Source organism: Pipistrellus hanaki (assembly GCF_964339955.1).
Source record: "Pipistrellus hanaki genome assembly, chromosome: 18".
NCBI lineage: Eukaryota > Metazoa > Chordata > Mammalia > Chiroptera > Vespertilionidae > Pipistrellus > Pipistrellus hanaki.
Genome location: NC_140520.1, coordinates 24,149,059 through 24,165,329, shown reverse-complemented (window position 1 = coordinate 24,165,329; position 16,271 = coordinate 24,149,059). Strand labels below are relative to the sequence as shown.

The 16,271-nt window shown below is 40.7% G+C and overlaps 2 protein-coding genes across 8 annotated transcripts in view; one reads left to right on the top strand and one right to left on the bottom strand.

Annotated features, from left to right (window-relative positions):
• The window catches only part of TPR (translocated promoter region, nuclear basket protein), a 62,062-nt gene extending 61,538 nt beyond the window's left edge, over positions 1-524 (top strand). For all 4 annotated transcript variants that reach the window (XM_084865222.1, XM_084865220.1, XM_084865221.1 and 1 more), the window contains one exon: positions 323-524. In XM_084865222.1, coding sequence (XP_084721348.1) covers positions 323-378 — 56 coding nt within the window. In that variant the 3' untranslated portion in view covers positions 379-524. The remainder of the gene's footprint in view (positions 1-322) is intronic.
• Positions 469-16,004, bottom strand: PRG4 (proteoglycan 4). Of its 4 annotated transcripts, XM_084865223.1 has the most exons (12): positions 15,893-16,004; positions 13,058-13,180; positions 11,690-11,806; positions 9,055-9,204; positions 8,159-8,281; positions 5,049-6,593; positions 4,441-4,518; positions 3,033-3,169; positions 2,605-2,761; positions 1,790-1,990; positions 1,253-1,378; positions 469-657 (listed from the first exon to the last, which is right to left on the bottom strand). In XM_084865223.1, the coding sequence occupies exons 1-12, from the start codon at positions 15,975-15,977 to the stop codon at positions 560-562; spliced, it is 2,940 nt and encodes a 979-aa protein (XP_084721349.1). In that variant the 5' UTR covers positions 15,978-16,004; the 3' UTR covers positions 469-559. The 4 variants fall into 4 exon arrangements, with proteins under 4 accessions (XP_084721349.1, XP_084721350.1, XP_084721351.1 ...); XM_084865224.1 differs by lacking the exon at positions 13,058-13,180 and having other exon boundaries at positions 15,893-16,003; XM_084865225.1 differs by lacking the exons at positions 8,159-8,281; positions 9,055-9,204.
• Between the last annotated feature and the right edge of the window lie 267 nt (positions 16,005-16,271).

Genomic DNA, 16,271 nt, shown 5'->3' with positions numbered 1-16,271 from the left:
CATTTTTTAAAAATGTTCCAAGGATTATGCATTAGGTATGTGATGTTCAGTAATACATAAAATATAAACATTTTATAGACAGATATGTATACCCTTAGATGTAATGAATATGTGCTTCTATTTCTTCCTTGAATTCAAAGATTTAGAGAAGTGCTATGTAGTTATTTGGTACATCTCTGCCTATTATACTAGCGTGTAAAATTTTAATATCTCCAGTTTTCTTGCTATAAAAATATTATGAACCAGAGTATGTGGATACTCTAGTTTGGGGCTAGCTTCTTAAAAGATTCATTCAGTTTGATTTTTTTTTTCTCTTTTATAGGTGTGAGCCATGCAATGGGAGGGAGAGGAGGAATAAATAGAGGAAATATTAATTAAATGTTCTATAAATTGTAATAACTGTGAATAAGATTGTTCAGTCTGTTTTAGTGTTATGATTGTCGAGTTTAAAGACATTTTGTATTTAAATTGGTATGCTTATCTCAACATTCTTTATTAATAAAAGGTATTTCAGTGTCAGATTTCATTGTTTGACTTGTCTGTTCCTTTTCCCACCAGTCTAAGGACAGTTGTACCAGACTTTGGATAAGGTCTGCCCAGGAGGAGGAGTAACGGCTCTTGCTGTCCTGCTGGGCACATTCAAGTTATAGGCTTGACCTAAATAGAAGAGAGAGATCATTTTGTTAATTATAGCACTTGAATATAGAAATATTTGAGTATAACCATCAACATAACCTAACAAAAACTTCTGCCTTGACAGATTGACCTTTTAATAAAATTAGGTTTAACTCTCCAAGTAAAAATCAAAAGCCACTTGGGTTTTACCCTTTTCTTAAAAATTCTGATGTCATCTGTATAGGCAGAACAACACATTTCTGGGTTTTTCAAAGAAACATCAGATAATTTAAAAATTTGTTTCTCAGGAACTTATTTCTGATTTTTACGGACGGTAATGATGCAAATCAGTGTAACTTTATGGCAAATGGTGCCTCCACTAAATGCCAAATACTGTTTTCAGGAGCAATTTACGTAAGTAATTGATATTTTATCAACAACAGACTCATCCCATGAAGGAGAGGGCAGCTTTCAGTTGCAGTCCTTTCAATTTAATGTGAAAGAAAAGCAAAAATTTAAACTTTCTCTTCAGGGCAATTTAATTTCTCACCTTCAGCCTCCATTGAACACTTGGTGTTTATGTTTGTATTTCAGAGATTAGATCACATCTTTGAGAAGCTATTGAGATTTTACTTACCCCTAGAGAAAGCATAGTAATCGTAGCCGTCAGGTTTTCTGATGTTGGGCAGGGATATAGCTGAGGTAACCACATTGGGAAGTCCTTTCCACAGAGTACTTATTCTGGCCTCATTGTGGAGGAAACCTATAGATGATATTGGAAAGAGTCAGACATAGAGTATTAACTCCAATCTGGTCATTTAGCAGCTCCGTTACCTTGGATGTTATTTAACTGCAGTGCCTAGTTTTTACCCTCTCATAAATGGTGCAAATGACTACCTTTTATCACTGTTTCCAGAGTTACAGATTTGTATATAATGTTCTTGTTTAAGAGAGAATTGAAGGTACCATTTATCAAGTAACATTCAAACTGCATTCCTTACCCACAAAGGAAAAGGATTGATCTTTGAGCATTCACTGAGGCACATTGATGTTTTGCACCAATAAGCTTAAAATATTAGGGTGGTTTGGTCAATATTCATATTTAATAAGCCTTACATCTACTTCATGTGTAAGAATTTTTAACACAGTAAAAAGAAAAAGAAAAAAACATTACCTTTGTCTTGATAAAGGACTCTGATGGGCGGCGAATACTGAATTCTGACGGTGTGTGTGAGAGATCCGAGATCCCGTTCAATGCGAAGTCTCCTAACCTGTCTAACCTGTGTGTTGTACACGGGGTAACTCAGAGCAGGCCTTCTTCCAGTGCACTTCGTGTTGGGTTCTTGTCTGTAAGTGTACTTCTGAACACTGCCCCCTATTAGAAAACATAATGAAAATTAATTTAGTCCCCCCAAAAAGAAAAGAGCTTTTACAAGGTGGAAGAAACAATGTTTTTCATAATGTCTAGACAGTAATGGCTATTAGTCAAGGGTATTATAATTACTAGCCGAAACCGGTTTGTCTCTGTGGATAAGAGCGTTGGCACCCTGCAGACTGTGAAAGGTCCCGGGTTCAATTCCGGTCAACGGCATGTACCTTGGTTGCAGGCACATCCCCAGTAAGAGGTGTGCAGGAGGCAGCTGATCAATGATTCTCTCTCTCTCCTCCTCCTCTCTGTAAGAAATCAATAAAATATATTTTTTTTAAAGAAAATAATTACTAAATCCTGAAATACTTGAATGATTAAATCCAGATTGCATAGCTATGTACAGTATTTAACTTTGTGTGAGAGTAAATGATTCTATTTGCATGTTGAGAAATCTAAATGTTTCTCAGTGCCCTTAATTTTTTTAATTGAAATTATTTGATCCAGCTATTAAAGACATCTTTTGACAGTAAACACAGTAGTAAATGAAAATATTCAATAAAACTTTTCTGGCAAATCAACTGTTAAAAGTTATGTAATTTTGTCAATTATGTAGCACATACCTCTCTTGAAAAAATACACAGATTCAGGTCTCTCCTTATATTTAGGTATTGAAAGAGCTCCCAGTATTTTTCCATTTAGTCCTCCAAATCCTTTTACAATCTGTTTGGGATACCCAGGATCTTTTACATCATTGGTGAAACGCCAGTACTGAGAATCCTGATCATTTAAAAGAGGAAGTGATGTTAACAGTTTGGGGGAGGAAAAAAAGGTTATAAATTCATTCTTAGATTTTTAAGTGTAGGGAGAAAGTTTTAATTTAGGTATTTGAATAAATTGACCATTAATGTTACCAAATTGTGTTAACCTTTGATTAAATTTTGATGGTAATTTATTAAAATATGGAACCCTTCTGAAGTGGAGTTTAAGCTGACTTATGTTTTCATAAACAAAGATTTGCTGATTTCTCTTACAAAGGTATTTTTCTTACCTTAAAGAAGAAAGTTTTTCCTTCACAGTTGCACCTAGTAAAAACAGTATCGATGGGAGAGGGAATACCCCAGACTTCAGTAATTCTACGAGGAGGAGATGGTGGACTGAGTGGATTTAACATCCAAAAGTAATGACCTAAAATTGAAAGTGATAAATCAGCCTGAATGAATACTAAAACTTATCCCAAAAGAGACCAAAATGAAAACATTTTTAATTATCCTGAACCATTGAATGTGTTAACAAGCATTCTATGACCAGAAGTTTAGTGAGGACTGTACTAGCACAGAACATAGTGCTTGAACATTTGAGAGTAAATCTCAAGTCTGAAATTTGACATATTTTAGTTTTTCAGTTTCTCTTGAAAGAGCCTTTGATTTTGTGACTTACAGAAAATCACTTTTCTCTCAATTTATTTTTCAGAAACAAAGAATTATAATTAAAGGCCTACTAAAATCTCTTCCTCTACTGAGCAAGTCTATGTATGAATTACTTCCCTTCAGATTTAATCTAAGTAAATGAAGACTGGACTAGTGTCAGTACAGAAAATTAACATACAATTGCTGTTCTGGGATTCCTCCACAAAGGGTAATTAACACTGCTGAATACATCACAATCAAGATGTTATAATATTCGCCCTGGCTGGTGGTGTTCAGTGGTTAGAGCACTGACCCTTGTACCAAAAGATCTCAAGTTCAATTCCAGGTCAAGGGCATGTACCTAGGACAGGGCCTGAGTGGGAGGCAACCAATGTGTTTCACTCACATCCATGTTGTTTCTAGCTCTTCCCTACCTTCCTTCCCTTCCACTCTTGAAAAATCAATGGAGAGGGGGGAATATTATTTTCAAATACAATAGAACAAGGAAAACAAATCCTAGTGTCATTTCATCTGATAGGAAATATGAAATTAAAATTTGAACTACCTTTTAATTCCTAACGGTAGGAACAATTAGCATCATTTCACGCTTTTGTTACTCCAATGTCTAATTTTATTAATATTTTGGTAATTACTATCAGGTTTTCATATACACTGAGTGGCCATATTATTGTGTTTAGAGATCATAATCTGGCTCCTCATTGTATACATATATAAAAGGCTAATATGCAAATTGTCCCCTCAACCAGGAGTTCTACCAGCAAGCAGGCCGGCCAACCATCCATGTCCCCTCCCCCTGACCAGGCTGGTACCGGACCTCTAATATACACACATGCACACACACTGAGTGGCCAGATTATTATGCGTTCAGAGATCATAATAATCTGGCCACTCAGTGTATTTCATGAGGTAAGGTCATTAGTCAGGTTCCCCTTCAGAAACCTCAACCCAAACTCCTGACTCCTATGGCTTTGGTTCTCTTAAATGCCAAGAGCAAAATGAGGGGCAGAAAAAGGTTTGTGCAGAGCTCACCTCGAAATGCAACTAATGTTCCATTGGCCAGAGTCGTCAGTCCATCTACCGATCTACCGTTGCATAAATTGGTTTCATCTGAAATAAAGTCAATACAAAACAAAATGAAAAAGTGGTTTTTTTTAGTTGTTTTTTTCAAATTATCCCAGTTTTATTTCCTCTTCATTTCTTAAGCTCTTGAAGGGTATTATTGTTTGAAATGTGTGGATTTCACAGGTGAAAGAGAAGTGATATTTCATAATTGTTTTACTAAAACTAAAGGTGATACTATTTTAAAAAAGTATGTAAAAATAAGTGATGGCCTTGACTAGTGTGGCTCAGTGGATTGGAGCACCCTCCCATGCAAGGATGGACTGCCAACTACATATGTTTGCTGTTCTGTACACTGGCTCCGCCTACAAATGCACTAAGTCCCTAAAACTAGGTCATTACTCCTTTTTCCAAATACAAATCATCTTACTGTGATTACGCCTCTGCTTCTAAGAGAAGCTGTAAGACTTCACAAATTAATTAAGTTCAGGATTCTAGATAATTTATATATTAAAACAGGGCATTACAGTTCTGATAGACACGTTAACATTAGAAACTAAAAAAACGAGTCTCTTTACCTGAAAGCATGGGGTCGTTGCCAATGCCTTGTTCAGGTCCTCCCTCTCTTAAGGCAGCTCCTGGGATAAGTAGAGGAGTTAACACTGGGGGCCTGAGAATCACAAAAGGTTTTTCTCCTCCAGCATCATTTGCAACAACATCTGCATCTTCATCCTTTGGATTTTCTTCAGCCATTTCTGAGTTACTAGGTTGGTTAGAGCTGGTGGTGGTTTGGAGCAGGGCAGGGTTCACTGTAGGTACCGTTGATGTGGTCCTCTTCGGGGGAGATGGTGTAGGTTTTGGCTTTGTCACCTTAGGTGTTGTGCTTGGCTTTTTGGTGGTGGTGGGCATTTGGGGTGCTTTGGTAGGCTTTGGGGGTTTAGCAGTCGCTTTAGGATTAGTAGCTGTATCTTTGGATGTAGTTACTATGTCTTCAGATGTAGTCTCTTCCGTCGTAGTTGTCTTTTTTGTTGCAGCCGTCACTTCCGGTGCAGGAGTCGTTTCCTTAGGAGTAACTTTGGCCGGTGTGGTATCTTTGGTTGTGGTAGATGTCACCTGCTTGGTTGTACTTGTTTTGGATTCAGTGGTCTTTTCTTCTGCTGGGGTTACTGTCTCTTTTGTTGTAGATGTGGCAGTTGTAATTTCAGTTGTAGTGTGCGTGCCTTTTTCTGTTGTCTTATCCTTTGATGTGGTGGTCGTTTCAGGTTTGGTCCCTTCAGGAGCCTTGGTTGTAGGGAGAGCAGGTTCCTCGGGACTGTCTTCAGGAGCTTTTGGTGTGGGTTCTTCAGGAAACTCGGGAGTTGATTCAGCAGGGTTCTCAGGAGGAGTGGGAGGCTCCTTGGGGGTGGTGGGCTCGGGCTCCTTGGGGGTGGTGGGCTCGGGCTCCTTGGGGGTGGTGGGCTCGGGCTCCTTGGGGGTGGTGGGCTCGGGCTCCTTGGGGGTGGTGGGCTCGGGCTCCTTGGGGGTGGTGGGCTCGGGCTCCTTGGGGGTGGTGGGCTCGGGCTCCTTGGGGGTGGTGGGCTCGGGCTCCTTGGGGGTGGTGGGCTCGGGCTTCTTGGGGGTGGTGGGCTCGGGCTTTTTGGGGGTGGTTGTAGGTTCCTTGGTAGTGGTGGTGGTGGTGGTCGTGGTGGGAGAAGATGTGGTTGTGGTTGTAGTTTCAGCTTCAGTTGTAGTTTTAGCAGAAACTGATGTGGCTTCCAAACCTTCAGATGTCTTTTCTGCACTTCTCGTCTCTTTACCTGAGGTCGTCTTCTCCGATGTACTAGCTGAAGTCTCTTTTGATGTTTTAGAAGTCTCTTTAGTTTCAACCGTTTTCTCCTTACTTGCTGTTGAAGATGTGTCTTTGGGTGCTTCAGGTTTCGGTGAAGGGCTGGGTTTAGGACTTACTGTTGTCACTGTTGTGACCTTGGAAGTTGTGGTGGTAACTCTAGTGCTTGGAGTGGGGGGCGTGTCAGGAGTTGGGGTGAGCCTGGAATCGTCATCATCCGATCCACTTCCAGCTTCATCTACAGCTGGTGGTTCTGGGGCAGGTTTCTTCTTAGGATTTTCTTTCTTGTTATCTTTTACTAGAGAAAAAAAAAATACATCTTTTATTCTTGAATAGTTTGTCTTCAGGAATGATGTAAAGCTCCCATTCTTATTGCTGACTGTGTGACTAGGCAGGATGCTAACCTCTAATATGTCTATTAACTTATTGTAAAATGTTAAATACTCAACTTGTCTTATTGGGCTGTTTTAGGGAATGAATGAGATAAGGGATAAAATGCACAAGTAAAACTATACAGTAGAGACATGACAAATTTGAAATTACCCATATGGTCAAATAACACTAATTCATCTCTTTACATTAAAGCTCTTTGGCCTTCCCTTTCTCTGCTCCTCTTTTTCCTCATTGCTCAGTGTCCCTTTCTCCTGGAAACCTAGTTCCAAAATCATGTAGATTGACTGCATCCATTAGCTGAGAGGTCTCTACAGCTACATCCAAGGATGCTCCAGTCACCCCCCTGGTCCCTGCTGAGTCATTTCCACGCCCAGGGCTGTTAGCTCTTCTCTTTCTTCTGCCCAGTCCCACAGGTATAGAAAGGATATTAGGATGCTATGGCAGCTAAAAGACCCCTTTAACAGGATTTGCCATAGCAACTACCCCACGGGTGAACTACAGAGCCCAGGGGCACATCATGAGATGAATTCATTCAGCAAACATATTGCACTTCCATCAGGTGCAGGAATCTCTGGATGACTCAAAGATTGAATATCTGGCTATTAATCTAGAGAGAAGGCTTCAGGGGAAATCACAACCACCCAGGAAATAGTTCCTTAGAACTCCAGTATCCAAAATCCAGGACTTCCTGGGGAAAGAGAATAGAGTTTAGAATTTCAGGAAATAAAAATCAGAACAAAGGGAACCTCTTCAGGAGGAAATAGCCTACTCCCGTGGTTGGCAAACTGCGGCTCCAGAGCCACAGGCGGCTCCAGAGCCACAGGCGGCTCTTTGGCCCCTTGATTGTGACTCTTCCACAAAATACCGTGTCCTGGGCGAATCTATTTTGAAGAAGTAGCGTTAGAAGTTTAAAGAATTTGGCTCTGTTGACTGAGTTTGCCGACCATTGGCCTACTCTGTAGTACATTTTCTACTACAGAAAAATCAGGCAGATAAGACATCTAGATTCATTAGGAAAACAGTAAAGAGGATTTGTGAACTGGAGAATAATACTGAGTTTCCCAGAGAGGTGTATGAGAATTTAGTAAATTAGCATTTTAAAGCAGTATATAAGTACTTGTTAAGTAAAATAAAAAATCTGGAGAAGGAAAAATGAAAAAAGGAAGAGAAAGAAGGAAGAAAAATGAAAAAAGGGACTGAAATGGAAAACCACCATCATCTTTGGCGCCATCCTGTGGTTCCACAGTTTCTGCTAGAGCATTTTATCCTTTGCTTTGGTTGGTTTCTGAGCTGCTTGTCACTAATTTCCTAAAGGACGTTTGCACTGGTATTTTCTAAAATAGCTTTTATAAAGTTATACACCTCCCTCCCCAAATATTAAAATATCTTCAAATCACTCTATCAACACGCATTACATAAGATAATTATTATGGCATTGATATAGTCTTTGATCTTTATCAATGCTCAAACCTTTGGGTTTCTTCTTTAATTCTTTATTAGCAGCTGAATTTTTGGAAGACTTGACTTTCCGAATACTTGAAGAGGAAGAGGAAGAAGAGGAAGAAGACTCTTGATTTTCAGAAACAGAATGTTCTATAAATCAAATAAAAAGGTGATCACACCAATTGTGATTTAAGTCAAGAAAGAACCGCCAGTCCAAACACAACAAGAAATGCTATTTACTAATCAATAAATGTCTGTGTTCTGATTTTGTCAGTAGCACAATCAACTGCCCTTCTAATTAATTGTCAGTTAAAAGATACCTGAGCTTATCACAGATACTAGCAATCCTTTATATAATAAAAGGCCAATATGCTGTGTCCAACGGTTCAACCGTTTGACCAGTCGCTATGATGCACACTGACCACCAGGGGGTAGATACTCCAACCAGTAGGTTAGCTTGCTGCTGGGGTCCAGCCAATTGGGACTGAAGGAGATGGGCTGGACATTTCCTGGAGTCCTCCCACAATCCCTCCCCACTCCCGATCATGTACCAGTGGTGTCTCTCAGCCTGGCTTGCGGGGATCGGACTGAAACTGGCTCTCTGATATCCCCCAAAGAGTCCTGAATTGCCAGAGGGTGCAGGCCAGGTTGAGGGACCCTACTGGTGCACAAATCCATGCACCAGGCCTCTAGTATAAACTACAAAATCTTATCTAAAAAAAAGAAAAAAGACTTATTTCCTCTGATTATTTTAACTTAAATCCATACTAGGTTCAGTAAATAAGGAAAATAAATATCTGAGTGTTTATACTTTTAAGTAAACAGAAAGCATAATGAGCCTTTAATGACTCAAGATTATCCTCTTCTACAAGGAGTCGGTCACCTATAGGTTATTTCATCTCAAACTTCTGTCATCTTCCTACCTTCTGTTATTTCCTCTGATTCTATAACTTTCTTAGTCGTCTTCTTATCTGTTGATTTGGGTGAACGTTTGGTGGTTGATTTGATGGGTGGACGTGCTCTTGCAGGCGGAGGTGCAGCCCTTGAAGATGGTGGTGGTGTGGGGCTATCCACTGAGGCCAAGCAAGATAGGTTGGTTAACACCTGTTCATACTCATCGGTAACTAACTGTGAAAGCCATGGATGCACCTGTCTTCAAGCTTAGATGCTGATTTGCCCAGCCGGCGTGCTCAGTGGTTGAGCATCCCATGAACCAGGAGGTCATGGCTCCATTCCTAGTCAGGGCACTTGCCCAGGTTTCAGGCTCAGCTCCCAGTAGGGGGCGGTACAGGAAGCAGCCCATCAGTGATTCTCATCATTGATGTTCCTATCCTCTCTCCCTCTCACTTCCTCTCTGAAATCAATGAAAAACATTAAAAAAAAAAAAAATAGATGCTGGTAAAAACTACTCCATACCAATTAATTCTGTAAAATATTGGTCCTCGTGTTATGACAGGCAGCAAAGGCCTAGGACTCAGCCTTGCAGGACTAGGACTGGAATTTGTCTGTCATTGAGACCTTCGGACAAGAGCGAATTCGTTTTGAACATCATTTTTTTGTTTGCAAACATACTTATTCTAGATGATTTCTGGGGGTATTTATTTAAAAAGTGCTTGAGTTTATAAACTCCATCCCTTTTGTCTGCCTTCTGTGGTGAAAATAATTATTCCACGTGGATGAGAAATAGAGTAATTGCATTTTTTTGTTGTTGTTCTTTTACAAGTAATGATGCCAATTTACCTTTCAGTTATGTGTTCAATCACGAAAGTTCTAAATGAATATTTACTTTTGTAAGAACTTCCACAGCTTCCCATGATGCTTTTCTCAAAACTAGTCAAACAGCTGTTCATGGTTTGATGTGTTTCTTTTAAACTTTTGTCACCCCTCCTCCCACCTCTTTTCATGTCCAGAAGAGAGGACATGTTTTGATCACTAGGAACCAGAAGAGGAGAGGGGCCTATGAGAGAGTGGGAAGCAGAGAACAGTGGGGACGCTCTGGGGGGCGGAGGGTTGCCATAAACCCGCATCTTGCCATTAAAAAACATCTCTGAACTCTCTGGCTGCCAAGCATCTCAGAACTCTCTGGCTGCAGTCTCCATGAACCGACCACCGCACCTCTCTCCCTGTCTCCCCCTACAAACGCGACAAGTACCTCAATTTGAGAAACTGTTCTGCCACGCACTAACTAGTGATCTTCAGCCACACACTTAACCTCTTGGCTTTTCTCACCCACATTCGTAGCTCGACTGCTGATTCCTTCAGTTCTTGAGATGTGATCACTGAAATATAGATGCCTACAAGCAGTACCCAGCAATCTTGAGATGACTGAAGGCTGAGTGAACAAGATAAATTGGTTGCTATTCTTTAAAAGTGAAGTAGTGAAGCTCTGGGGGTGTTCCTTTATTTGTATTTTCCACAAACCTCATGAAATCTGATCCACCTAAGGCATTATCTTTATTAGCAGGTTCTCTCCATGCTTCCTCACTCTCTAACTGTCCTCACTCCCCACCCAGCCTCTGCCCAAGATGCATTCTTAGTGTTCTGTCTCACGGCCAGCACGGTTCTCAGGGCGGTGAGTAAACATGTCCTGCCCACACGGGTCCTGAAAGCCGCAGGGACTCTGCTCTGAGTTTTCCATTACAAGGGTGTCCTCTCCGATATTCCTGGAAGGCTTTCCAACGAAAACACGGAACAGTGAAGAAAGGCCCCTCAGCTCAGCTGCCTGCCCTCTCTCCGCTGCTGGAAAGGAGCAGGCCTGCAGCCTTGTCTAAATAGAATGGTCGGGTTATGCAAGCAAAGCTGATCTACACTTTCTTCCACAAATTGTCTTGTTTTGGCAAAGAAGGCTTTAAGAACAAACATTTGGTAAAAGAATTGTTTTTAAATCTTGGGCGGGGGAGAGGCGGTTGGTAAAATTTAGATGGTTTTACTACCCTCTCAGCACTTCTTCCAGACCCATAACCAGAGAAGATTTTAAGGTGGGTCTTATCCCTTGTTGTTGACTCTCAGGCACAGGACTTGGAGAGAGAGGGACTGTCAAGATGGGAAGAGACATACAACGCACAGTTAACAAATTCTCGGTAGGTTTGCTTGCAAATTTAGCGCCTTACACTAATTCACAAATGTACTAGTTCAGAAAAGCTAGAAAGTGTGGATTCTCCCTTTAAATACACACTGAAAAACATAACTTTGTAAAGCACAGATAGTTCAAAGGACAGCTGACCATTCAGGCAAGGAGAAATCCTCCAGGGAGCTGGTTACTGTTGCTTTAACCTGGAACTGAACCACACCTACAGAGAAAAGCATTTGCACTCAGGCCTCCCTCTGTCACTCAGCCTGCGCCCCTGGAGCCTGCCAAGCCAGGGCGTGCTGTGGGAGGAGGCGGCGGCCAGCCAGCCCTCAGCTCATCTTAAGTGAAACAAAATTAGAATCAAGTAACTTAAATGTTAGTGAGATCAGCACCTTAGAGGGGCGAACTGTGTGTCAGACATCAGTGAAGCTAAGGTGGGTGCACAGCTCTGGCTGCACCCAGAAGCGCCCACGGGGGCTGATGCTTACCTTCACAGAAATCGTCGAAATCGGAACAGCACTTGCCATACTTCTTACACTGGTCGTCACAGTCACACTCCCTCCCTCGTTCAAAGGTCTCGGAGCAGCGGCCTCTACAGGAGAGCTCTATCCAGAGCAAAACAAAACACTGCGCATTAGGATTAGTGAGGACAACACAGCCACACCCATGAAGGGGGCCCCTTTCCCACCTTCTTTCTGGCCCACTAGAGCCCCCAAAGGGCATTTCTTAAGTCCTTTGTTTAGGAAAAGGGATGAGTTCCCAAGTGGAGACAGCCCACGTCAAGGAAGAAATAATGGGGACATAGGGAAACTTTTTATGCCCTTAGAGGTCCCAATGCTACCCAAGTCATATCCATGTATGGACAACAGGAAGTGGGAACTGTTTCAATAGTAAATGACCTTTCATGGGAAATCCCGCCATCTTTTTTCCTCCTCACATCACAGTTTGTAATAGATTCCTGTTAAATAGTCAGATCCTACAGCAATACATTCCAAATGGGTCAATGTTTCAGCTCAAAACTAAAGGTCTGTTTATAATGCAGAGACCTTTATTATGACAAACTGGGTAAGGAGTAGAGGTGAAAGACAACGTAATCCATGGCATGGACTGTGAAGACAAGGCTTGCATATTTCAAAAAAAGCCTTGGTTAGAGAGTCAATCACTCCAATGAGGCCTGTTTGAAATAATTACCTTACACAACACAACACATAACATTGTACAAGAATATATTTATGAGCTTCACATGCAAATTCTAAAAGCAAATATAACAATTTTAATTTTTATAAATTAAATATGACATGTTTCTGTGTTAATAAAATGGCCCAAAATATATTCATGTGAAATATTACCTACCATTCATCGAAAATTCAAACCTTTTGGGTTTTCATTGAAAGTCATCATTAAACACTGATGCTTCATCATGAAAGTGCCATTTTTAGGTAATTTAGAAACATGTCAATATTTTTTTTTTTTTAAGTCAAGTAGTAGACAAGATTTTAGGACCATAGATTCTTCTGGTGAAACTTCTGAAGGGCCTCCTCCCTAAGCTATGAAGTCTCATTACTTTTTATTTAATGATTCCAGAGTCACAGTGTTAAGTCTCTATTGAAGACAAGACATTGTATTTGGCACTTATCAGAAACCTTGTGCAAGGACAGACCTCCAGGACCCCCTTCACTTCCCCGAGTAGTGACAAGTCTTGACACCACCCTTAGGGACAGCATGCTGCGACATTTATGCAAGGGAAGGGAAAGGCACTTGAGCCACAAGAAGCGCAGGAGTGTGAACAGAGCACAGCAAGAGACTCTCAAGAACAGCGATGCTTGACAGAGGAGATGCCAGCGCTTGGCACTTACCCACAGTGCAGAACTTCTTGAAATCAGGGCAGCACTCCATGTAGAGTTGACAGTTATAATCACAGTTGCAGGGGGTATCTCTAGAATACCCTTCCCCACATCTCCCTGCACAGCTTGATAAATCTAAAATCATACAATATAGGTAAACATGGCCAAACCGCTTACAGAAAGGGAGAGGTCTCGTGAGGAGGACAAAGCCATTGGGGGAGAGAATTGTGTCCATTGGAAAAGGATGGGAACAATAATTAGCCATAGGTCCAGGTGATCTTTGCCTGATCTTTTATAAGACCCACTTTATTCTTTCCTAGACTAAGAAGATAAATACACTCTTGAAAATCAAAGTAAGAGCTTTGTACATTCCTGGGAGGGGGGTGGCAGCTACAGCTCTCCTGACGGTGCCTCTCGGTGCTGGGTACTGAGTCATACGTTATCTCTAACGCTTTTGAAAATGTTGCCGAGACTCTGAGTAGCTTCTCTTTCGAGATAAGGAAGCTGAGAGGCTGAAATTTTACTAATTTGCTTCAGGGCACCCAGCCAGTGAATAGGTCCAGCATACATGTATTACAGGTCCATGAATACCTGCTAATTATTCATATTGACCTCTCACTCTCAGAAGTGTCCTGATTTGGCCCTAAAGTATATAGTTACTAGAATCCCAGTGCATGAAATCTGTGCCTGCACCCTCTCATAATCTGGGACTCCTCGGGGGATATCTCACAATCTGGGACTACTGGCTCCTAACCGCTCACCTGCCTACCCGCCCGAACACCCCTACCACTCTGCCTGCCTGCCTGATGGCCCCTAACCATTCCGCCTGCCTGCCTCATTGCTCCTAAAGACTCACCTGCCTGCCTGTTCGCCCTGACTGCTTGTCTGTCTGTACACCCCTAATCCCTCTGCCTGCCTGCCTGTCTGATCGCCCCTAACCACTCTGCCTGCCTGACTGATCACTCCTAACTGCTCACCTGCCTGTCTGGTTGCCACTAACCACCTCTGCCTCAGCCCCCGCCACTGCAGCTTCGTCAGGAAGGACGTCCAGAATGATGTCCAGAAGTTCGTTCGGGTGTCCTGTCTAATTAGCATGTTACACTTCTTTTATTAGTATAGATCTTAAGTCAATAGCCCATTTAGAATTTGAACTCTAATAGATCTGATTCTAAAACCCAAACTTTCTCAACAATCACAGGGCCTGTCGTTCTTGATGAATTTAAAGAAAGCTGGCTATACTCGCATAAACTCTCCTACGTGTCCTTTCTCTTTTATTGGTGGGGGGACCTGGGTCTAAATGTCAGGGAAGTCAGATATTTACAACCACTGCTAAAATGACTGCAAAATGAATAACTATTGAAATAACACATGGACATGAATATGAAAGTCATAAACAGAATGTTTCCGGGTAAAACAACAACAACAACAAAAAAACAAAACAAAACAAAAAAAAACACAGAAGCTTAATTATCCTCCAATGTAGTTTCAAAATCATTTGGAAAATACTTTGAAATCCTCCCTGAAAAGATAATCATAGAAAAACAACAATTGAACCCGTCTCTGGAATAGAAATTGGCAGGTGCAATGTCCTAAATCCATAGAGGGACTTTTAAGACACACTGGGGGGAAAAATAATCTCAAAATGATGAGTCCAAGAGTGTGAAGGTCTTCATATGCAATTTAAACAGTAAATATTAGGAAAACTTTCAGAAATGTTTGCATACATATGCACACAATACACACAGAAATGCATATATAGTGTATGTATATAAATACATATATTATATATAAAGAAAAAAAGGGAATGGGAAGAGGTTGAGAAGGCAAGAAAAGCAATTGCAACATCAAAATGTTATTTACCATTAGCAGATTTCTGAAATAGGAAATCAATGTCTTTACAGGAAAGGTTCCTTTTCACAGATTACATGTCTGAACTTCTCTTGCTCTTCATTTTAATAACTAGTTTTAAATTCATTTACTTAAAGGAGAGTAACCCGTTTTAGTGAACAATCGACTATCACCGAGGAAAGGTGGGTTAGAAAAACACACCCAGTGCTGTGAGCCTTGTAATTTATCATGAAAGAGCATCAGGGTCTGGAGATACCAGAGCTGTCATCGTTCTTTCTGAAATGCTTACATTTGATTTCATGCATTTTCCCATCTTTTCTTATCTCAGCGATTCTGAAACTAGGCCCATAGTGGGCAGTTACCTTTCTTGCTCAGGTTCATGAGAATTTTAATTATTTTACTGGAAATGTCTATGTCATGAATGTAATTTCACCATAACAATCATGCACCTAATATCAAATGGCATTCACATCTGTGTAATGCCATATCTGGTTGAACAGTCCTTATATAAAAAAGAGGATTTTATTAATCATTTTCAAGATTAATAAAATGCCATTTCAAACACTGCAGATGTCCACTGAATAAGTGATTTATCAATACTTTATTTGATGTAAGAGATCAATTTCCTTGTAACATTTAGGTAAAAATTATAGGCTATTTAAATACTGATCTGATCAATTAATCAAATAATATTGTATCATCCCAGAAACATCTCCATAGGCATTTTTCTTTTAACTTTTGAGATAACCCTGGGAATAACGAATACAAACATTATTCTATAGGAAAGCTCAAAACTTCTTGAAAGATTCTATAATGCAGGAGACAAAGAGTGAAAATTCCAAAATGCTCATAAAAGGTGCATGTTTTTACATACTAAGGTTGTACTTTGCATTGAACTTAAATATACACATTTAGACATCTATTTCTGTTGTTGGCCTAAGAGTCAGAACTGAATGATGAGCCTTAGCTGTGAAATAAAACAGTTTTTGGTGAAGGTACCTTGAGGGGAAACTTGCTGAATCAAGAAAACAGAAAGCAGCAGCAGCAGCAAATGAATGGGCAGGATCTTCCACTCCATGGCCATCGCTGAGAAGAAAAGAAAAGTGTCAGGAAACCCCTCTTTCCTCTCCCCTCGCGCTCACTTCGGTGCTGCACTCACGTTTCGGTAACTTTTAAAATACGATGTAGGGATAAAACAGAACTTATAGTCAGCTTTCATTTCCTAGTAATCATTTGACTGCTGGATGTAATCTTATGCAGGAGAAATCAAGTCACCATCTCAGTCATGCCACTGAACAATTTCATTCTTTAGAATTCCCCCCATAGAATACAAACTTATCTGCACATGTGATTAAAATCAAAACAGGTACTTACAGTG